General features: G+C 40.4%; 1 protein-coding gene across 14 annotated transcripts in view; it reads left to right on the top strand.

Moving 5' to 3' along the window:
- Positions 1 to 24,864, top strand: part of hdac5 (histone deacetylase 5) — a 334,015-nt gene that overhangs the window by 222,415 nt on the left and 86,736 nt on the right. For 10 of the 14 annotated variants that reach the window (XR_009509038.1, XM_059956578.1, XM_059956582.1 and 7 more), the window contains 4 exons: positions 1,529 to 1,773; positions 3,958 to 4,102; positions 13,101 to 13,221; positions 21,619 to 21,740. Coding sequence is in view for 13 of the 14 variants with exons in the window: in XM_059956578.1 (XP_059812561.1) it covers positions 1,529 to 1,773; positions 3,958 to 4,102; positions 13,101 to 13,221; positions 21,619 to 21,740 (633 nt within the window). In the remaining variant the exon portion in view is untranslated. The remainder of the gene's footprint in view (positions 1 to 1,528; positions 1,774 to 3,957; positions 4,103 to 13,100; positions 13,222 to 21,618; positions 21,741 to 24,864) is intronic. The other 4 variants (XM_059956583.1, XM_059956586.1, XM_059956576.1 and 1 more) reach the window with 2 other exon arrangements.

The raw sequence follows: 24,864 nt of genomic DNA, 5'->3' as shown, positions 1-24,864 counted from the left end.
TCGCTATGGGGTAAGTAAAATGACATGCACAGAAACAGACCAAAAGGCCTTTCTCTGTGTTGTACAACTCCGAGTCTATGACTCTAAACTTCTCCCCATAGCAAAGGTGTCTAAGATGAGGACAGAGGTTTAAGTGAGAAGCAAGAATTTCTGGAGGGGATCTAAGGGAGAAATTGCAAACTGACTTTGACTTGTTTATTCCATGTGGTGGCAAATTTCACACTTTCATGACTTCAATTAACAATTTCTATTTTAAACTGGGCTATTTTGTACTTTGGATTCTAATTTTAGACTCCCATGCTTGGGTACATCTTCCCTCTGTATGCCCTATCAAATCCCTTCAGAATGTTTTTAGATCTCAAGAGATTAGAACTATACACAGCACTTCTATCTATGTTCAAATCAAGTTTCCAGGCTTATAACTCATTTGCTTTTAACCAAGTCTGAGAGAACTTACCCTGCTTATCTCAAATAATGTTATTAGACCCCATTTTGGGAAGCCAAAGAGGACTTTAATGTGTCTCTTTGGACCTTAATGATGTCATAATCATACATGTTGTTCCTTCTTCCTTCAGCAAGTAGTGTATTTCAGTTTGTGACAAAAATCTCCATGAAAACATATTTAAGCTTGTGAGAACTTTATTAGTAATGCAGTAGTAACTTTGTGCTTAACAGGTGCTCCCTAATGATTACACCTGTTGTTATGCAATGACCTTCCTGATGTATTTGCCCAAAAATTAACTCATCAACATACAACATGATCTTGTGCACTTCTTCAACTCCTCCTTGCTGCATTTCTTAGCTTTTGGTTACTAAGTTTGGTGTTCAGTTATTTTTTTAAATAAACTTTGTTAATTCATTTTCATTTCAAAACTTTTTGTAGAAGATACATAAAAAGGTATTTTGTCTCTATGTTCAGTGTTTATAGACCAGTTGAGAAGTCATGGCAGGTTGAAATTCTTATTTATCTGTCTTGGGACCAGACCACCAAAATTGCCCTTGATCATCTTTCTCTGAGCAGGAGAATAATATTTTTAAATATGGACACTGCGTGAGTCAAATGAGGATTCTGAGGACTGATCTGTAACCCCAAGTTTCCATAAATTGACAAAGATTGCTGTCGGCTAAGATTGCAAAAGTTGTTTTGGTAGGTTCATGAGCTACAGATTAGTACAGACTTAGTTAATTTTAGATCTTAGTTAGAATTAGTTAATTGGTGCAGATCTGTACAATGATTCAAAACGTGCCAGACCATACAGAATTCTGTACTACTTCAGCTCAGAAGTAAATGACTATATCAAAATTTCATGTCAGGGTCACAACTGCAAACTTTTGGGTTCTTTTGACATTACTAAAGAACTGTTGGAAAATGTTATTCATGGCAAAATGGTATAGTAATAATCTCCTATTTCTGATTAGATTAAACTGTTAAGCAGTTATTTGTTGTATCTATTTTACAATATTTTCTGTATCTAGTGATTTTAAACTTTTGCTTTCTTTTCTAAAATCTATTTTGTCTTTCACACAGCAGTTGAAGTTAAATCCACCCTGCCCGTCACTATGCAGACTGCCACTCCAGTTGATTTGAGAACAGATCCAAGAATCCCGGTTTCGAACGTTGACCCTCTCCTTCGCGAACAGCAACTACAACATGAACTATTGATGCTTAAGCAGCAGCAGCAGATCCAGAAGCAGCTATTATTTGCTGAGTTCCAGAAACAACATGAACATCTGACAAGACAACATGAGGTTCAGATACAGGAACATTTGAAGGTACTTGGATTATTCCAAGTTATTTATGTCAGCTAAGAATTTAATGACCCTCTTTACTTTAACACTATCTTTGATATGCATTCTATTGGATATCATTTCCAGAAATGTTCTGAAACAAGAGATTAGGAAGTTCTGCATAATGTTTTACTAACTACTGCATGTTACCTATATGAAAAGAAGAATTCATTTGTAGACTGCTGAAAAGTTATCATTGTAGACCACAGATTAACAGTACTTTTGTTGAGAAAGTTATAATTATAGATTTATGAAGATTATCATATAAATCTCACAAAGATGTTACAAGGATTAGCGGGCTTGAGTCATAGGGAGAGGTAGACCAGGCTAAGTCTTTATTCCTTGAAGCTTAGGATGAGGCATGATCTTACAGAAGGTTTTAAAATCATGAGGGGCATAGATGAGGTTGTTGGGTACAGGGCTGTGGATTCCAAAACTAGGGGCCATGGATTTAGTGTAAGAAGGGAAAGGGACTTATGGGGCAACTTTTTCACGCAGAGGGGATAAGTATACTGAACAAGCTGCCAAAGACGGTGCTTGAGGAGGTACAGCAATAGTATTTAAAAAGCACTTGGGTAAGTACAGGTACATGCAAGCTGAATGCAGGAAATTGGGACTAGATGTGTGAGTTCCCTGGTCAGCATGGGCTTGCTGGACAGAAGAGCCAGTATCTGTGTATAGTGTTCTATGACTATACATGTTAACTTTTCCAATAGTTGTATTTTTATGTTACCTAAAATAATTTTGATTATATTACTTAAACAATATTTTTTATTTTATTTTAAACATTCACTGTGTGAACTTGTGTGTTATTTTTTCCACTGTTTTTACAGACTTAGGCAAATTCACATTATTGATAAAAGTTGATTGTTCATTAAATTTTATTGTATTATTGATAATCTTGCCATATTTTTTAAAAGACACAAAATAAGCTATACTTGAAAAGTGAGCATAGTTTGGTGCACAGGATATTTGGTCAGTTATGCCTGATTACACTTTTTATGGTGGTCACATTTTTAATAGTTTGTTAAGCCCATCACCCCAACTGAGCACTAGGCAGCCAACAGCAGCTTGCCAGAGTCCTCTGTCCTGTGCCAGTCTTTCAAATTATCCACAGGTATGGCCCATCATCTTAGTGTATCCTCCATCTCCCAGGGATGAGATCTCTGGCGTTTCTGTAACTCTTTTTTTTTCATATGGAATGGGGTTGCTAACCCTATGCTGAACCCTCCTCATTTTGCAGCCATGCTTGGGACCATCCGTGGCAGAGTTACACTTTTCATAATAACATCAAAAATATTTCCAAGACTTTTTCAGGCACTACAGTCTCTCTCCTTTATTCCTTGTGGTCTGAGCTGCAGTAATCTCAATCTGATATTTTAATGCATTTTTGTGAGTTTAATCTATTTAGCAATCTTAAATTTATCAATTAGACAGCATTACCTTTGCCAGGAGTAGAAACATTTTTGTTATAGGTATGAAAACAGTTTTTTTTTTAATTTGGACTTCATGTCCAGTTATGAATATGGTAGCTAGAATAATGAAAGTTCAGTTGGGAATTTTATTTTAAAATGCTGATCTTGGAAAACTGAAATAAAGGCAAAATACTGGAAGCAATTGGTAGGTCAGGCAGCATCCATTGAAAGAGAAACCGAGTTATTGTTTCAGGTCTCAGAAGCTAATCCTCCACCACCCCCCACCCCCAAATGAGTGCTTCCAGCTTTTTCAGTTTTGATTTAAGCCTAATTTTAAAATGGAGTTTGGGCTTCTGTCAGATTAAACTTTGAAGGAAATCCTTTTTACAACTCTCAATAAGACACTGTGATTTTGGAGAAAATTGGAATATTGTCAGCCATCTCATCCTTTATAGTTGGTATATTCAAAGGTGCAATTGATGAGACTGTATAGTTGATTGCTTCCAGTGCTACGGTATTTATATCCTTGTCAGATAAGCTTGTTGTATAATTACAGTGTTGTGTGGAACATAAATATTTCCTGGGAACAGCTGAGTTTTTCTTGGTAGGCTTCCTTGCAGTTGGACTAATGAATTATTATTCTACTCTGATGTATTCCAAATAAGTTGGTGGTACTCTATGAATGGCTTGTAAATTGTTATATTAAATTTGTAATATTTCCTGTTTACCTGGACTTCTATGTCATTTGTGTAAGCAACAACAGGAGATCCTTGCAGTGAAGCGTCAACAAGAATTAGAACAACAACGCAAGCTTGAACAGCAACGGCTTGAAGAATTGGAGAAACAAAGACTGGAGCAGCAGTTGCTTATGCTTCGGAACAAAGAGAAAGGCAAGGAAAGTAAGGAATCTGTGTGTGAATCTGAGCTTTTGTTCAGATTCCAAAAGCTGCCCCAGTTGAGCTCCCAAGAGTACAGGGAGAAGATCTATGATGCACAAGAGAATTTACTTTGGAGACTAGGATTTATGTTACACTGACGTGGCAGTCTGTGAAACACATTGCTGCTGATTTGAAGCTAAGCAGAGAGTTGGGTTTTTCACACAACTTATAAAAAAAACATTCTCCCATATTTCAGAAAATAAAACTCAAATTATCTAATTAATTTATTAATTTATTTTAAAATGTCAATATATCTTTCTTTATCAAAATTTCCCTTCCTACGAAAACCTTCATATTTAGTATTTTGTTGGTGGAATAACCTAGTAGTGTACATTAATAAGACTATAATCAAGTTTGAACAACAATAACCTGATTTCAATACTTAGGTAGTACCCCTTTCAATTTACCACTAGGAGGTACAAGAGGGCTCTGCAATACCATTTTCTATTACCATTAGTTCTGCATTCATCCTGATGATGCTAATAAAATATCTTGCAGTGAGGAAATAATAGCTTCTGAGTTTTCAGAACTGAATATTATGTTGTCAGCATTGTATTTTGAACTTCAGAAAGTTTAGTTTAAGAAAAATCTATTTGATATTGCAAGAAGTAATCAAAAAGGAGCAAATTGAATTTTGTTCATTTAAATTTATATTGCTTACATCTATAACCTCACCAATGGGGCATTGTACCCACAGTTAGGTAATTTTTTCAATAAAGTAACATTAATCTAAATAGTTACTACAAAGGGTTGGTTTCTTCACTGTTCTCATTTGTATAGAATTTAATTTTCTTGATTAAATAAATGGGCATTTTGAATATTATTGTAGCAGCCAATTCTAATCAAACCAAATCGCTGCTGCTGGCGACCCCCATGGATTTGTTATACTTGTATGAAGCGCCCTCAGCTCCAATAATGATTGTTCCAACCATCGAAGATATGTATTTGATCCTTTTATTAGCAAACATACAATCTTGAAGCAATGAACCTTAAGTGTAACTGAGCAAAATTAAGCGTAATTGAGCATTCAACAAAAGATATGACATCCGCCGGCCCCCAGCTGCAAACTAACCTGAAAAAAGCCCGAATACGCAACTTATTTCCTTTGCTTTTACCACACCCCCACTCATATGACTAGTTACCATAATAAATGCGCAACACAGAATACAATGCAGATAGAGAACAGATGTGTGGTTGCTACATTCCAGCCTCCTAATTATTGTACTATAATAATTACAGCTACAGGCAACCAAGAAGCAGGAGTCATGAAACCTCAATAGTCACACAAATGTCCTTTTTCTGGTGAGCAGACTATCCTGGATCATGATCTTCTCCTGACAAACCAGCTTGTTCCTCTTGACCTTATTCAGGAAAATTCATTTTGAATGGCTGCTGCCAAAGCTCATTCAAGTTTAAAACTGAAATCTTGTTAACTGTCAGCTTTGGCTGAGAATGGTCTCTTCTACCACCGTGGTCTCCTTTCAAAGGTTCATTAACAGTTCAACCCAACATTGTTCTGATTGCATAGGGTCCATCATTAACACTGCAATTCACATGCAATGGCTCCAGTGCTTTTGGCACATTCACCCCTATCTGCAGCTCAATTTCTGAATCAATTTCCAGCAAATGAATATGCTTAAGTGAGACCGTTCCTGAAGATCCCTCTGATGAGGAATGTTCCCTTCATAAACAGGCATACCTATCCCTTCCTGCATGTAGACGTTAGGCAGTTAACAGTAATTTTCATGATCTAAGGCAGCCACTTCCAATCCTGAAACAAGATAGCTACTCACAACCTTCTCTTTACCCAAGGTGCGTAAGAGAACACATGTTCCTTGTCCTGTCAAATTGAGCTTGTTCTTAAGGCTCACTGTTGAGAACACTGCTGTACTTCCTTGACTAAGGAAAGCATAAGTAACCACTGTTACTCTTCTTAGACTTTACCTGAACTGGAATTAATAGGAAGTTTACAATCATGATCACTAGCCTTCCACCCCCCCCCCCCACCTGTAAGGCCATTAGATACTAGGGCATTACTTGTTGCTTCCGTTGATTCTTCTACGGCTTGTTGCGAATTTGAACACTTATCATAAGCTCCAGGCTCAGTTGCAGCTTCACTTTACACAATAGCCACAGTAGTGGCAAAGCTGCTTCCTTTAGCCTTAGAATGAATTTGTGATACAGTTTTGTTCATGGCTTTGCTTACTGCTGGTGATGTAGCGTCATATAAGTTCCCAAACACTTGGTGTGTAACGAACTTTACTTATCTTTCAATAAAATCAATGACATCAGTGAAAGTGACCTAACGGTTGTTCCTCTCTTGCAGTTTACAGACCAGCTACCTCCATTTTTTTCTGCGTTTACTGGGCAATTTGCTTACAACAATCCTCATACTAGCAGGCATGTTCAACTCGCGTTATGACCTGTACATCTTCCATGGCATTGCAACAGCCTCTTTTTTTTAAGAAAAACTAATTTTGAAGAGCTTTCACATCTTCTGATTTGATATGCAGACAAGAAGTAGCCTTTTCCTTGTAGGCCGCAGCAATTTTGTGCTCATCACCTAAATGTTCCCGCAGAAAAGCTTGGGCCTTTAGATATCCCTGCTCTGGGCTGGCTTACGGGAGACCTTTGACAAGCTCTTTAGCGTAACTTCCAGTGAACTATTCAAAAAAATAGAGACCATAATTGTCAGTCTTGCCTTCAGTGCTATTCTTGAAACCCCTCAAAGTGAATGTTACTGCAATGGATCACAATCAAAGATTCAAATCTCTCTCTTTGGCAGAGATTCAATGTGCTGTTATTGCTTCACTATGCTTATTATTTCCTTTTGTGTCCTTATGGCCTTAGACTTCTATCATCTGCAACACAAGTGTCACTATACTGTAAATGAATATCCTCAGAAGCACCTTGTGATGTTGGATATGGCATAGATTCAGAGTGCCTCCTTGGTGCAGGCTGAGAGTGAACGTCCACATTGATATCACGTATGTTGCGCTGTTTCTGTGCCATGTCAACATGGTCGGCTGGTGGCGCAGTGACGTCAGCGCTGGACTCCAGAACGGAGGATCCCAGGTTCTAATCCAGTTGGGCCATTCCTGAGTACACCTTTCCATCTGTGCCGGGTTGAGTGTTGAGTTTGCAACTCGACCTCGTAAAATAAATAAAAATACTGCGAAATGATCTCGTGTGAGGAGTGGCACGCCACACAGTCTTTCGTTCCGTGCCTTGTAAGGCATGAAAATGCCCAACGCTGGCCTCTCAGGCCTGAGTCGAAGCCATCATCAACATAGGAACTCACACCATAGAACTTTCCTGCTGGAGCATGTTTAGCACCCACAGCATTTAAAGCCCTTTGCACTTTAGCCCCGGCCATCTTGGATGGAATTTCTTGCTGCAGCTTAAGCTGCTCTATTTTTATCTGAAGCTGTTCTTCCATCTGCTCCTGGCTTCTCCAAAGCTGTTTGGCCTTTTCTTCCTGGCTTCTCCAAAGCTGTTCGGCTTTTTCTTCCTGGTTTCTCCAAAGCTGTTCCATCGTTTCGTCCGAAGCGTGTTTATCCCTCGATATTTGTTGTCTTGCGCATAACTCAGCTAAATCAGCCTCCATTCTAATGCATGCCAAGGAGGTATCAGGCGCATGGGTTGCTCTGCTAGCAAAAGAGCCTGCTGCACGCACATTAGATGCGCTGTCTTCAGAGTGTACTTGATCCTGAAAGTCATCAGCCTTATGTGTAGCGACAGCAAGCTCTGTGGCTTTATAAATATTTTCATTTCCTCCAGTAATTTGACCTTCAACATCCCATGCTTGTTTCAACCATTGTTCAGCCTCTGCTGTGGCTGTTATTAAGCGTATCAATGTTTACATAGCTTTCGGTTTATTATCTTGCTCAGAGATATGCATGAAAGGCAACAACAAGTTATATCACTTAGAAACATCTTCATGAACATTTTTAAATCATCCAAATGACACTGCACTTGTGAAATATCTTGCTCTACATGTAAAAGGTTTCTAATTAATGATATTAAATCTTTAATCTTTTTAACAGTTTTATTATACTCCTCTCAAAAGTTGTCAATTCTAGTGATCAAAGCTTTCCCAGTAAGTTGTATTTCTGTCTTAGTCCTGACTTCAAGTTCACTGCTACCAGCTTGACTCATGTTGTTTTCCAAGTGCACAAAGCAGACAAAGCAATGGCAATTCAATTCAGATGTCAGCAATCAAAATAGTTGAGCATTTCAACAGAACTAAGTGCCGAACACTAAGGCAAACATCACACTATAAAGCTTAGGCTCCCCAATTGGACAGGCAGCGCTGATCAGTCAAAACTGTGGTCCAAACCCAAACACACAACATGAATCAACAAAATGTCTTTACTTGCCACAAGCTGCTCCTAGTTTCAGTGCTTCTAATTTCCGAGATAAATCTGAATGCTGATGTTCTTTTGGTATACTTGTCGAAATCTTTTGTTGACAGAATGTAGTGGCCAATTCTAACCAAACCAAATTGCTGTTGCTGGCAACCCCCATGGATTTGTTCTACTTTTATTATGCTCCCTCAGCCCTAATAATTGTTCCAAAAGTCAAAAATATGTATTTGATCCTTTATTAGCAATTTGGCAAACATGCAATCTTGAATCAATGAAACATAAACAAAATTAAACGTAATTGAGCATTCAACAAAAGATGTGCCATCCTTCGGCCCCCAGCTGCAAACTGCCCCAAATATAACACAAATACGTAACTCACACAAAATGTTGGTGGAATGCAGCAGGTCAGGCAGCATCTATAGGGAGAAGTGCTGTCTACATTTCGGGCCGAGACCCTTCATCAGGACTAACTGAAAGGAAAGATGGTAAGAAATTTGAAAGTAGGAGGGGGAGGGGAAAATGCGAAATGATAGAAGAACAGAGGGGGTGGGGTGAAGCTGAGAGCTGGAAAGGTGATTGGCAAAAGGGATCCAGAGCGAGAGAAGGGAAAGGATCATGGGACAGGAAGCGTAGGGAGAAAGAAAGGGGGAGGGGAGCACCAGGGGGAGATGGAAAACAGGCAGAGTGATGGGCAGAAAGAGAGAAAAAATTAAAGGAGGGGGGAGAAAAGCTAAATAGACAATAGACAATAGGTGCAGAAGTAGACCATTCGGCCCCTCGAGTCTGCACCGCCATTCTGAGATCATGGCTGATCATTCACTGTCAATACCCAGTCCCTGCCTTGTCCCCATATCCCTTGATTCCCCTATCCATCAGATATCTATCCAGCTCCTTCTTGAAGGCATCCAGAGAATTGGCCTCCACCGTCTTCCGAGGCAGTGCATTCCACACCTCCACAACTCTCTGGGAGAAGAAGCTCTTCCTCAACTCTGTTTTAAATAACTGACCTCTTATTCTCAATCCATGCCCTCTGGTACTGGACTCTCCCAACATCTGGAACATATTTCCTGCCTCAATCCTATCAAATCCTTTAATTATCTTAAACGTTTCAATCAGATCCCCTCTCAATCTCCTCAATTCCAGCGTGTACAAGCCCAATCTCTCGAATTTCTCTGCGTAAGACAGCCCTGCCATCCCAGGAATCAACCTAGTGAATCTACGCGCTGCACTTCCTCAATTGCCAGAATGTCCTTCCTTAAACCTGGAGACCAAAACTGTACACAATATTCCAGGTGTGGTCTCACGCGGGCCCTGTACAAATGCAAAAAAAAAATGTATCAGGGATGGGGTAAGAAGGGGAGGAGGGGCATTAACAGAAGTTAGAGAAGTCAATGTTCATGCCATCAGGTTGGAGGCTACCCAGCCGGTATATAAGGTGTTGTTCCTCCAACCTGAGTGTGGCTTCATCTTGACAGTAGAGGAGGCCATGGATAGACATATCAGAATGGGAATGGGACGTGGAATTAAAACGTGTGGCCACTGGGAGATCCTGCTTTCTCTGGCGAACAGAACGTAGGTGTTCAGCGAAACAGTCACCCAGTCTGCATCAGGTCTCACCAATATATAGAAGGCCGCACTGGGAGCACCGGATGCAGTATACCACACCAGCTGACTCACAGGTGAAGTGTCGCCTCACCTGGAAGGACTGTCTGGGGCCCTGAATGGTGGTGAGGGAGGAAGTATAAGGGCAGGTTTAGCACTTGTTCCGCTTGCAAGGATAAGTGCCAGGAGGGAGATCGGTGGGAAGGGATGGGGGGGATGAGTGGACAAGGGAGTCGCGTAGGGAGCGATCCCTGCGGAAAGCAGAAAGAGGGGTGGAGAGAAAGATGTGCTTTGTAGTGGGATCCCGTTGGAGGTGGCAGAAGTTAGGGAGAATTATACGTCGGACCCGGAGGCTGGTGGGGTGGTAGGTGAGGACAAGGAGAACCCTATCCCGAGTGGGGTGAGGGCAGATGTGCGGGAAATGGGAGAGATGCATTTGAGAGCTCAGTTGATAGTGGAAGAAAGGAAGCCCCTTTGTTTAAAAAAGGAAGACATCTCCTTCGTCCTGGAATGAAAAGCCTCATCCTGAGAGCAGATGCGGCAGAGACGGAGGAATTATGAGAAGAGGATAGCATTTTTGCAAGAGACAGAGTGGGAAGAGGAATAGTCCAGGTAGCTGTGAGAGTCTGTAGGCTTATAGTAGATATCAGTAGATAAGCCGTCTCCAGAGATGGAGACAGAAAGATCAAGAAAGGGGAGGGAGGTGTCAGAAATGGACCAGGTAAATTTTCGGGCAGAGTGAAAGTTGGAGGCAAAGTTAATGAAGTCAACAAGCTCAGCATGCGTGCAGGAGGCAGCGCCAATGTAGTCGTTGATGTAGCGAAGGAAAAGAGGGGGGATGGATACCTGTATAGACTTGGAACATGGACTGTTCCACAAAGCCAACATAAAGGCAGGCATAACTGGGACCCATGCGGGTGCCCATGGCTACACCTTTGGTTTGGTGGAAGTGGGAGGAACCAAAGGAGAAATTATTGAGGGTAAGAACTAATTCCGCTAGACGGAGGAGAGTGGTGGTAGAGGGGAATTGGTTGGGTCTGGAATCCAAAAGGAAGCGGAGAGCTTTGAGACCTTCCTGGTGGGGGATGGAGGTATATAGGGACTGGACGTCCAAGGTGAAAATAAGGCAGTGGGGGCCAGGGAACTTAAAATCATTGAAAAAATTCAATGCTTGAGAAGTGTCTCATGTTTTTTTTCTCTCTTTCTGCCCATCACTCTACCTGTTCTCCATCTCCCTCTGGTGCTCCCCTCCCCCTTTCTTTCTCCTTCGGCCTTCCGCCCCATGATCCTTTCCCTTCTCTAGCTCTGTATCTTTGCCAATCACCTTTCTGGCTCTCAGCTTCACCCCACACCCTCCAGTCTTCTGCTATCATTTTGCATTTTCCCCTCCCCCTCCTACTTTCATATCTCTTACTATCTTTCCTTTCAGTTAGTCCTGACAAAGGGTCTCGGCCCGAAACGTCGATAGAGCTTCTCCCTATAGATGCTGCCTGATCTGCTGCGTTCCACCAGCATTTTGTGTGCATTGCTTGAATTTCCAGCATCTGCAGATATCCTCATGTTTGACAAATACGTAACTTATTCCTCTTGCTTTTACCACGCCCCCACTCATGACGAGCTACCATAATAAACATGAAACACAGAATACAATATGCTTTATATTTTTTGAAAGAAAATTGACAAATTTTCTATATCAAGACCACATTTTACTGGTTAGAATGTTCAATGTAGTATCATTATTTTTTTTATTTTATGTTATTTCTTGCCCTATTCTATAATTTTGGTACAGTTTGGTAAATGATAGTTCTCAAAAGCATGTAAACGTTAAGCACTAAGCAACTAAACTAATATAGACACTTAAGGCTAAAGATGCCGTAATCTGGATCAAAAAGCAAACCAAGAAATTCAGTAAGTTAGGATGCGTCTGTGGAGGTAAAGAGATAGTTGATGTTTTGGTTCAAGATAAAGCATCAGATTGAGTCTGTGGAGAGAAGATTATCAGTACAAAATGGCATGTGGTAGGTGGAACTAGGTGAGGAGGGGGAATGTTGACAGGTGGAGCCAAATGCAGGTGTAGATGGGATATAGTTAGGAGACAACAGCTAGTGGGCAATAAGTTCAAAGTAGATTTATTATCGAATTTTATATATGTCACTATATACAACCCTGAGATTCATTTTCTTGCAAACGTACACAAAAAAATCCATTATAGAATAGAATAGAATAGAATCAATGAAAGACCACACCAATTTGGACTTTCAAACCAGTGTGCAAAAGACAACAAGCTGTGCAAATAGAAGAAGAAAGGAATAATAACAAGTAAATAAGCAATAAATGTCAAGAGCATGAGATGACAGGTCCTCAAAAGTGAGTCCATAGGTTGTGGGAACATTCAATGATGGGGTAAGTGAAGCTGAGCGAAGTTTATACCCTTGGATCAAGAGCCTAATGGTTGAGGGGTAATAACTGATCCTGAACCTGGTGGTGTGAGGTCTGAGGCTCCTGTGCCACGTTCCTGATGGCAGCCGTGAAAAGAAAACATGTCCTGGGTTGTGAGGGGTCCCTGATGATGGATCTGCTTTCCTGAACAATGCTTCATTTAGATGTGCTCACTGGTAGAGAGGGCATTACCTGTGATGCAGCCAGTCAATGTTCTTTCCACTACACATCTACAGACATTTGTCAGAGTTTTAGATGTCATGCCAAATCTTCGCAAACTCCTGAAGTAGAGACAGGTAAGGAGAAGGGAAATAAGAGTGGGGCAGAGAGAGAAGGATGGAGCTTGAGACAGAGACTCAAGAGACAAGAGACTGCAGTTGCTGAACCAAACTAATACAGATTCAAGTTATTACTTTCTGAAACATTCAGATTATGAGGAAGAACAACTGTAAAACTGTGGTACTAAGGACAATACAATTAACTGTTGCTGCTTAAGAAAAAGTATTTGTTATGACTTGTGTATTCTCATATGTTCCCCTTCTACTCTTTAGGTGCAATAGCTAGTACAGAAGTCAAACTAAAACTTCAGGAGTTCCTATTAAGTAAAACAGCTTCAAAGGATTCTATGACCAGTGGACTGAATCATTCCATCCCCCAGCATCCAAAAAACTGGTACTGTATGTGTATATTGTACTATCGGTTATGCATATACTTTAGTCTTTGGAGTTCAGCGTCATTTTCCACTAAATTTAAATATATCCTGGCAAAGATATATTAACTTCCGTTAATGCCGCTCCTGGCAAAGATCTCAAAGAATAATTTATATATTTTTTTCAAATTGGCTGTTTAGTCCAATGTAACTTATATGGAATACCACCTCTGAAAGTAATACGACAAAAGGAAGTCAAGTCAAAATCTAATTTTGAGTTTCTGATCAGTACTTAGAGAATAGAGTCATTGAAAAGTACAGCACAGAAACAGGCCCTTTGGCCCACCTAGTCCATGCCAGACCATTTAAACTGCCTACTCCCATTGATCTGCCACAGAACTGTGGCCCTCGATATCTCTACCATCTATGTATCTATCCAAACTTCTTTTAAACACTGAAATCAAGCTTCCATGCACCACTTGTGTTGACATCCCATTCCACACTCTCACGACACTCTGTCGGAAGAAGTTTCCAACCGTATTTCCCTTCAACTTTCCACCTTTCACCTTTAACCCATGACCTCTGGTTGTTGTCCCACTCAACTTCAATGGAAAATGTCTGCTTGCATCTCTGTACTCTTTCAACCTTATTTACATCTTTCCTGCAATTAGATTACCAAAACTGCATACAATACTCCAAATTAGGCCTCACCAATCTCTTGTACAACTTCAACATAACATCCTATCTCTTGCACTCAATACTTCGACTTATGAAGGCCAATGTGCCAAAAGCTTTCTTTGTGATCCTATCTACCTATGCCACCACTTTCAATGAATTAAGTACCGGTATTCCCAGATCCCTTTGTTCCACTGCACTTCTCACTGCCCTACCGCACACTGTATATGACCTACCCTGACTGGTCCTACCAAAGTGCAACACCTCACACACTTGGCTGCATTAAATTCCATCTGCAAGTAACAACAGACCCAGCACTGATCACTGCAGCACTCCACTAGTCACAGGCCTCCAGTCAAAGAGGCAGCAATCTACTACCACTCTCTGTCTCCCCACCACAAAGCCAATGTCCAGTCCAATTTACTACCTCCTCTTGAATGCCAAGCTACTGAACCGTCTTGTCCAACCTCCTATGTGGGACCAAGTCAAATGCCTTGCTAAAGTCAGTGTAGATAGTATCCACTGCCTTGCTCTCATCAACTTTCCTGGTAACTTCCTCAAAAAAAAACTCTGTAAGATTGGTTAGACATAACCTACCATACACAAAGCCATGTTGACTATTATTAATCCATCTATGTCTATTCAAATACTTATATATACGGTCTGTAGAATAACATCCAATAACTTTGCCACTACTGATGTCAGGCTCACTGACTTATAATTTCCTGGTTTATTTTTAGAGCCTTGAACAGTGGAACAACATTGGCTATCCTCCAATCTTCTGGTATCTCACCTGTCGCTAAGGATGATTTAAATATCTCGGTTAGGGCCTAGGCAATTTTTGCACTTGCCTCCCGCAGGGTCCAAAGGAACACCTTGTCAGGCCCTGGGGATTTATCCACTCTAATCTGCCTCAGGACAGCAAACACCTCCTCATCTGTAATTTTTATAGCATCCATGAAGTTGATGCAGCTTTTCTCACTTCTATAGACTCTCTGTCCATCTCCTGAGTAAATGCAGATGGAAACGTTTATTTAAAATCTCCACCATCTCTTTTGGCTCCACACATGGATTACCATTCTGATCTTCCAAGGGATGAATTTTGTCCCTTGTAATCCCTTTGCTCTTAACATATCTGTAGAATCCCTGAGAATTCTCCTTCACCTTGTCTGTGAGGGCAACCTCGTGCCTCTTTTAGCCTTCCTGATTTCTTTCTCAAATGTTCTCTTACATTTCTTATACTCCATATGCACCTCATTTGTTCCTACCTGCTTATACCTGTTATGCACATCCTTTTTTTTCTTAATCAGGACCTCAATATCTCTTGAAAATCAAGGTTCCCTATGCCTGTTATCTTTATCTTCTATTTTGACGGGCACATACGAGCTTTGTACTCTCAAAATTTCACTTTTGAAAGCCTCCCACCTACCAAGCACACCTTTGCCATGAAACAGCTTGTTCCAATCCACACTTGCCAGTTTCTTTCTGATACCATCAAACTTGGCCTTTCTCCAATTAAGAATCGCAATCTGCAGACTGGACCTATCATTTTGCATACTTACTTTGAAACCTATGGTATTGTGATTACTAGATACCAAGTGTTCCACACAAATTTCTGTCATATGTCCAGTCTCATTCCCTAATAGGAGATCAAATATCAAACACTCTTTCGTTAGGAATTCTATGTACTGATGAAGGAAACTTTTCCTGAACACATTTAACAAACTCTGTCCTATCTAGTCCTTTATAGTATAGGAGTCTCAGTCAATATATGGAAAGTTAAAATTGCCTACTACAACAGTGTTATGTTTCTTGCAATGGTCTGTGATCTCTTTACAAATTTTGTTCCTCTAAATCCCTTGAACTGTTGCATGGTCTGTAATATAGCCCCATTCACATGGTCATACCTTTCTTATTCCTCAGTTCCACCCAGAATGCCTCACTAAGACGAGTTCTTCTGACTGAGCACTGCCGTGACATTTTCCCTGACTAATAATGCCACCCCTCCTCCTTTAATCCCTCACACTCTAGTCATTTCTAAAACAACGGAACCCCAGAATATTGAGCTGCCAGTCCTGCCGCTCCTGCAACGAAGTCTCACCAATGGCTACAGTTTCATAAATCCAGGTGTTGATCCATCCCTGAGCTCATCCGCCTTTCCTACGATACTTCTTGCATTGAAATATATGCAACTCAGGACACTAGTTGCACCACGATCAACATTTTGATTCCTGACTTTTTCTGAGGTGTTAACAACATCTGTCTCCACAACCTCTCTGCTAACTGTTATGGTTTCCATCTCCCTGCAACTCTAGTTTAACCCCCCCCCCCCCCCCCACAGAACTAGCAAACCTTCCCACTAGGATATTAGTCCCCTTCCAGTTCAGGTTCTAACTGTCTCTTCTGTACAGGTCCCACCTCCTCCTGGAAGGGAGCCCAATGATCAAAATATCTTATGCCCTCCCACCTACCCCAACTCCTTAGCCACACGTTAAACTGTATAACCTTCTTAGTTCTAGTCTCACTAGCATGTGGCATGTGCAGAACCTTGTCACTCTTCCTGCATATATCATTATGCACCACAACCTCTAGCTGTTTACCCTCCTGCTAAATAATGCTGAGGGCTTGATTTGTGATGTCGCAGACCCTGGCACTCGGGAGGCAACATACTATCCACAGAACTTCCTTTCCGTCCCATAGCTAATGAATCCCCTATCACCACTGTAGTCTCTTCTCCCCACCGCTTCACTTTTGAGTCATAGAGTCAGACTCAGTACCATAAACCTGACCACTCTGACTTTCCTCTGCTAGGTTACCCTTCCCCTAACAACAGTATCCAAAGTGGTATACCTGTTATCACAGGGTGATTGCCCCATGTGTACTCTGCACTGGCTGTTTAAACCCTTTCCCCTTACTGACTGTCACCCAGTTTCTCACATCCTGCACCTTGGTTGTAACTACCTCTCTTTATGTCCTATCTGTCTCAGCTTCCCAAATGATCCAGAGTTCATCTAGCTCCATCTCCACCTCCTTAACACGGAGTGTTGGAAGCTGCAACTGGATGCACTTCTTGCAGGTGTAGTTGACAGGGACACTGGAGGTCTCCCTGACTTCCTACATCCCGCAAGAGGAGCATTCTACTATCCTGCCTGGCATCTTTATTGTTCTAACTGAGCAAATATAAAGAAGGAAGAACAATAAGCTCTACCTACAGCTTTTTTTTGCCTTCTCTCACTGAAGCCTCAAAGAGCTAAAGCCTCAAATCCCCACTCTTACTCCGCTTGCCCCTGCCTCAGTTTAACTTGTTCTTGCCAATCAATCCTGATCGCAGATTGGCCGTTGCTCAAAGCTCAAAACTGCTGTGAGTTGCTGGCTTTTCTACACATTCAGCAAACCTGAGTGAACTACGTCTTCTCAGGCTTCCGATCTCTCTAATCGAGCGCTGCTCAAAGCTCCAACTGCCGTGAGTCGCTGCCTTTTCTACTCAGTTGGTGAACCTGGGTGAACTATCACTTCTTGGGGTTCTGACCTCTCTGATAGGGCGCTGCTCAAAGCTTCTGAATCCTTAGTATAAGAATGGAGAAAATCCACCCAAGAAATATTTAATATTGTTTTCTCTACATAATACAGAAGGCTATTTTTGTAACCAGGCTAGACTGGGTGAAATAGGAGAGACAAGTTTAATACAAGTATTTGGATAGACATGGACTGATTAAGGATAGTCAACATAGCTTTGTGCATGGTAGGTCACGTCTAATCATTCTTACAGTTTTTTGAGAAAGATATCCAAGAAACTTGATGAAGGCATGACAGTGAATGTTGTCTACATGAACTTCAGCAAGGCATTTGATGAAGTCCCACATGGGAGGATGGTCAAGAAGTTTCAGTCACTCAGTATTCAGGATGAGGTAGTAAATTGGATTAGACATTGGGTTTGTGGGAGAAGCCAGAGAGTGGTAGCAGATGGTAGATTCTCTTATTAAAGGCCTGTGACTAGTGGGTTGCTGCAGGGATCGGTGCAGGGTGTGTTGTTGTTTGTCATCTATATCAATGATCTGGATGATAATGTAGTTAACTGGATCAGCAAATTTGCGGATGACACCAAGATTGGGGGTGTAATGGACATTGAGGAAGGCTATCGTGGCTTGAAGTGGAATCTGGACCAGCTGAAAAATGGAAGATGGAATTTAATGCAGATAAGTGCAAGGTGTTGCACTTCGGTAGGGCATTAAGTGTGGTAGAACAAAGAGATCTGGGAATACAGGTCCATAATTCATTGAAAGTGGTGTCACAGGTAGATAAGGTCGTAAAGTAAGCTTTTGACACATTGGCCTTCATAAGTCAAAGTATTGAGTACAGGAGGTAAGATGTTATGTTGAAGTTGTCTAAGACGTCGGTGAGGCCTAATTTGGAGTGTTGTGTGCAGATTTGGCCACCTACCTACAGGAAAGATGTAAACAAGGTTGAAAGAGTACAGAAAAAATTTACAAGGATGTTGCCGGGACTGGAGGACCTGAGTTATAAGGAAAGATTGAATAGGTTAGAACTTTGTTCAGACAAAGATGACTGAGAGAAGATTTGATGGAATTATAGAAAATTATGAGAGGTATAGATAGGGTAAATGCAAACAGGCTTTTTTCCACTGAGGTTGGGTGGATCTAAACCAGAGATCATGAGTTAAGGGTGAAAGGTGAAAAGTTTAAGAACAACATGAGGGGAGACCTCTTCATTCAGTTGTGAGAGTGTGGAATGAGCTGCTAGCGCAAGTGTTGCATGCAAGCTCGATTTCAGCATATAAGAGAAGTTTGGATAGGTACATGGATGGTAAGGGTATGGAGGGCTCTGGTCTGTGTGCAGGTCGATGGGAGTAAGCAGTTTAAATGGTTCAGCATGGACTCGTTTCTGTGCTGTACTTTTCTATGACTCCATGACTTCCTTCCATGAAGGATAATAGCAAAATAGCTTAATATAACAAAATATTATTTTTACAATCACGGTTCTAAATTTATAATGGGGATTTTATCAAATTTTCAAAGATTCAACATACATTTATTATCAAAGTATGTATGCAGTATACAAAACAAAAAAAACCATAGAAACATGAAACACCCAATGCGCAAAGAACAGATCGCGCAAACGGCAAAAAACGAGCGAATAATACACAGAATGTTAAACCTCAAACTGCAGAGTCCTTGAAACAATCTGGGAATGTTCAGTTCAATTTAGCGCTGTTGTTTGTTTTGGTTTTTACGGGCCACAGAGCCAGTCTGCCCCAATCAAAATCGCACAAAGTAGCAATAAAAAAAAGGAGTAACCAGAAACACATGTAACATGAATTGCAGTGTACTCTAAAAGGCAGTCCATTCCACAAACCACACTGATCAGCCTTAATTAATTTAATTATTTGAATTTAAATTCCCCACTGCCATACTGGGATTAAAATTATGTCTCAGAATCAATGTAATGCTTTGCTGAGATGACTTCTGGATAAAAATTAATTATCTATGTTAGACAGCTTGACTTAACAAAAATCTCAGTGCAAAATTATATGGTGTGATCTAATTACATTATTCTCTTTCAATGTTTTCACTACATGGGGACCTAATTGCCAAGTAAAAAAGCACAATTAAAATTTCTAATCAGAAGTTCAGAGTTCAAGATTGATACACAAGCTGTTAAATTGGGACGAGATTTTTAAGCATTGCGCATTTAAGTAGAGAGACTTAGATTGGTTCTGTGTATAGACTATTTAAAGGCTATGACACAGAAGCTAAATAGATATTCACAGACAGAATCTAAGCTTTACTGTCAATCCAGTACAATAGAATTTAATTCGAAGTTTGTCTTGTGCATTTATTGTCAAAAGTGATTGTGGATTAGATGCTCAACATGTTGAACTGTGTTATTCAAGTAAAGATAACGATGAAACTGTTTCATACTGTGATCAAATCACAACTTTGGTGCTTGTTCAGTGTTGGTAACTGAGGCATATTCAAAGTTATACTGGTAAGTTTTGGGGATGATGCAGCAAAGTATTGCAGGGTTGAATCCGAGTCTTAAAGATCTGCATCATTTAGGAAGGCTGAAAGAAATCTGAGATTCTTATGCTAAGGGAAGTTCTGCAATGATATTTTTGAAAAATTATTTTCAATTCCAAGATTAATATAAGGAGTGACCAATTTAAGCTGGTAACAGATATAGCAGTTATTTTCTATTTATCCTTTTAAAGAAATTGGGTTTATTAACTCAACCAGCATTTAAAACCAATCCCTAACTGTCCCAGAACTGCTGATACAATTTCTGCAGGTATTTTAACATCAGAAGCATTGGTATGGTCCTTGTTCACATATGTTCCACAATGTTAAGAGTGGCAGGCTTTTTTGATGAAGGACAGCAATGAGCCAAATGCATATTAACAGCAGTTATTGTCACTATCTTTTAAGCTAGCTAGGGTGGGTTAGTAAGTTTGCTGATGACACAAAGGTTGGGGGTGTTGTGGATAGTCTGGAGGATTCTCAGAGGTTACAGCAGGACATTGATAAGATGCAGAATTGGGCTGAGAAGTGGCAGATGGAGTTCAACCCAAATAAGTGTGAAGTAGTTCATTTGGTAGGTCAAATATGATGACAGAATATAGTATTAATGTTAAAACTCTTGGCAGTGTTGAGGATCTGAAAGATCTTGGGGTCAGTGTCCATAGTGACTGAGTGTCAGTCACTCAGGTTGACTGTGTTGTTAAGAAGGTGTATGGTGTGTTGGCATTCATCAACCATGGGATTGAGTTCAAGAGCTGTGATCTAATATTACAGCTATGTAAGACCTTGGTCAGACCGTACTTGGAGTACCTCACTACAGGAAGAATGTGGATACTCTATAAAGAGTGCAGAGGAGATTTACAAGCACGTTGCCTGGATTGGAGCATGTGCCTTATGAAAATAGGTTGAGTGAATTTAGCTTTTTACTGGAGGATAAGAAGTGACCTGATAGAGGTGTATAAGATGATGAGAGGCACTGATCGTGTGGATAGCCAGAGGCTTTTCCCAGGGCTGAAATGGCTTACGTGAGGGGGCACAGTTTTAAGGTGCTTGGAAGTAGGTACAGAGTGCATGAAAGGAGTAAGTTTTTCACACAGGGAGTGGTGGGTGTGTGGAATGTACTGCCAGCGACGGTGGTGGAGTCCGATACAATAAGGTCTTTTAAACGACTGGTATATGGGTACATGGAGCTCAGAAAAATCGATTAGGGAAATGCAGTAGAGAAATTCTAGGCAGTTTCTAGAGTAGGTTACATTGTCAGCACAACATTGTGAGCTGAAGGGCCTGTAATGTTTCTATGCTCTAGCTTTTCACTTCCATATTAACTTAATTATTTGAAATTAAAGCTTTACTTTGAGATAATCCTATCTGTTGTCACCAGGTTATAAGTTAGGCCTCTGCAGAGCAGTCTACTAACATGATTGCTTTATTACTGTACCTCATCATTTCACACATTAATGGTAGAGACAAAAATCCTCCAATCATTTAATTAAATGTTGAAGCAAATGAAGTCGGTTTGTTTCTGGATGGTTGAACTAAAGTGAGTAAATAAATTGCAAGGAATTTCATTCAGTGAGCATTATTTTCTTAATAATTGGAAAATCACGGTTACTTCTGACCGTTATAGTCTTCGTCCACTCCATGTGCACATTAAGTGTGCAATTGGAAGTACCCCATTATAATGTTAAGCTTTTCTCTTATTTTTATCAGGGGAGCCCATCATGCATCACTGGACCAGAGCTCCCCACCCCAGAGTACAACACCTCCCACCTATAAAGTCCCATTGCTGGGATCATATGATGGTAAAGATGACTTTCCACTCCGAAAAACTGGTAAGTAGTCAGCATTTAATAACAATTATTTTCAAAGCAAAGAAAAGTAAATGTCCATTTTACTCGAGTCATAGAGATGATGTTAGTATAATGTTAAACATTGCTGCCCTAAATGCCAGTAATGTAGCAGGCAGTAACTAACTAACATTAAAAGTTAGGTTAAGTCTAAGTCGACTACAATGACAGGGACTTAGTTCTAATCAACATCATGGTTCAGTTGTTTGGTATTTTTATTTACTTGCAAATAAGTGAATTACTTACGTTGTACATCAGTTTAATGAGTTTTCTCATGTATTTGCAGTTGTCAAGCAGTAATAAGTGGTTAAGGAAGATATATTTAATCTGTTTATAAATATTTAACCAGCTGTGGTTGCAATTAAGATTACCTTTGAAAATATAGAAAAGCATACAAAATAATTGCAAAGTATCAAAGACCTTAATCTGTAATGTCGATTCTTTCTATATTGTCTATTCTGCTTGAACTGCTGAGTATTTCCAGCATCTTCTGTTTTTGCTTCAGATTTCCAGCACCTGCATTTTCTTGCAGCAAATGACTGGAGTATTGGAAAGTGCATATTATTACTACTTTCAAATAATTATTTCCTTATTTGTATTTTTTTTACCAGGAAAATTGATTTTTTTTCCCTTGAACTTACCATCACAGTTTGCAAACAAATGCCTTTCTTTGTATTTCAGAGGGATTCTTGTGATGCATCTGTGACTGTAACTATCTGTGTTTTTCATTCCACCACAAAAGGAATTCTGAGGAATCAAAACTAAAAACTGTAGATGGCCGGTTTATCCCATTTTGGAAAGTAAAATAGATTTCCTTCTAGAAAACCGAGGAATATCAAGCCATTGATAAACATCTTTTTTTTAATTCTTTCATGAGATCTGAGTATTGAGTTGACTTTATTTCTTACATCCTTCACATATATGAGGGGTAAAAATCTTTGTTACTTCTCTGTCTAAATGTGGAATGTGCAATCATAGTAATTTATAGTAAATAGAACAGTCAATGTAACATAGAATACACTCAAATCAGCATGAGTTAATCAGTCTGATGGCCTGGTGGAAGAAGCTGTCCCAGAGCCTGTTGGTCCTGGCTTTCATGCTGTGATACCGTTTCCCAGATGGTAGCAGCTGGTATAAAAAGCAAGAGAGCATCTGACCACTAATCTGTCACATTTAATAACTTGACTGTCATTAAGTCCTGAAGTATAAACATCCTAGAAGTCAATATTGACCAGAATTTCCATTCAACTAGCCTGATAAGCATTTGAGCTACAAGCATTGCTGGTTAGATGCTAGGTACTCTGACAAGTGATTGACCTTCTCGTACCCCAAAGCCATCCACTAAATACAAGACACGTCAGAAATGTAATGAAACATTGTCTATTGTCTCTGGATACATGCAGCTGCAAAAGCAAAATAAGCTCAACATCACACAGGACATAACAGCTCACTTGATGACCACCCATCTGCTCTACTTAACATTCTTACCCTCCAAGTGCAGTACACACTGGCAGCTATTTGTGCTATCTATAGTATACGTTGCTGGGCTAATATGACAGCAGTTCTTTGACCCACGACCCCATTTACCATGAAAGTCAAGAACAGAACGTGCATGCTGCTTTTGCCATCTTGCCATATGCCATCTTGATATGGAAATGTTGTAGTTACTTCATTATAACTGAATCTAAATCCTAGAACCACCTACCCAGCAACCATTTAGATGTGTCATTAGTAGTGGGCTACAATAGTGGTCAAGGAAGCGCCTCACCACCAAGTTCTGAAAGGCAGTCACAGATGGAGAATAAATATTGTCCTTACCAGCTGGAAATATTTTCAGCTTAGTTAACTGGTCTATTCTTCACATTAGCTTATTGGTTAGGCTCAAACTCTAAATAATGTGTCAATAAAGGATGAAGTTATTAGCCTCACAGAATTTTAACATACTGATAATAAAACAATGCACAAAATTTGTAAGTTAGAATGGTCCATTACTCAGAGGGTACATAAAGGTATTGGTGTTCTCAAGTGGCTTCTGCCTTTGATCTTATAATTGGTTAATTGCTCCAATGTATCATATACTGAAATGATGAGCGCTGCAACCACAAGCACCATTGGTGGAGAAAGGGAATGATTAAGACAGCAAATAGATTGCTAATTAAGAGGATGTGGAGCTGCTTGAGTGTTGTTAAAGCTGCACTTATTCAAACAACTGATGAAGCAGTTAAAGGCAGTTCAAACTGTTGGTTTTCACAAACATCAAAGGCATTTCATGTTTAAGAAAATCTGTAGCAACTCATTTATTGAACACCAGGGGAGTTAAAAGTCCTTTACGTCTTTACCTCATCGTATCAGACCAACCTCTTAAAGTGAACTCCAGTGCAATATCAGTGGTTGTGAATAATGTTCATTCCCACCAATTACATTACCCTACACAGATCCCTTCAGAATTCACTAAAATCAGCATTGTATGCCTTTCCGGGGCTCAGGCAAGTCGCCCGACTTGGGTCCTATGCTCATAGGTGGAGGAACTTAAGTGTGTTGACACGCTCATGGTCATGTTGTGACAGCAGGGGCATGGTAGTAGAATCCTCCAAATCTTGGTCGGCCGGTTTAAGGCGATCTACTGAAATGTGTTCAGATTTACCCCTCTTATCTATGATAAAAGTCTTTTCTCTGTGTTCCAAAACGTGAAACAGACCATCATGGCAGATGAAAACAAACTAGGCAAAATGTAGGTCAACAGGAACCCAAGAGTGCTGTACACCATGATGGGAGATAGGAATAAATGTAAAGGAATTGAATTTACTGAGAAGGGTGGAACGCTTTTGAGAGGCTGACCAGATCACTTTACCAGGACGAAGTCCCATGTGTAATGTTGCCCACTGAAGCAGAGCATCTCCCATCATGTTCTGTAGGTGTGGATCCTGCTGCCACTGGCAGCCTCCAGTGAGGTTTCCTCACTCTTTCATCAATAGGCAATACAGGCAGCACACCCACTTGAGCACCCGTGTCACACAGGAAGCATTGCCGTGAAAGGGTGTCCATAATGAATAGTAGGTGTCCCTGGCAGCTGGAACTCATGGTTTTCACAGACCTCTGATGTCCTGAT

The sequence above is a fragment of the Hypanus sabinus genome, chromosome X1, assembly GCF_030144855.1.
Source record: "Hypanus sabinus isolate sHypSab1 chromosome X1, sHypSab1.hap1, whole genome shotgun sequence".
NCBI classification, from domain to species: domain Eukaryota; kingdom Metazoa; phylum Chordata; class Chondrichthyes; order Myliobatiformes; family Dasyatidae; genus Hypanus; species Hypanus sabinus.
This window is presented reverse-complemented; position numbering and strand designations above follow the sequence as displayed.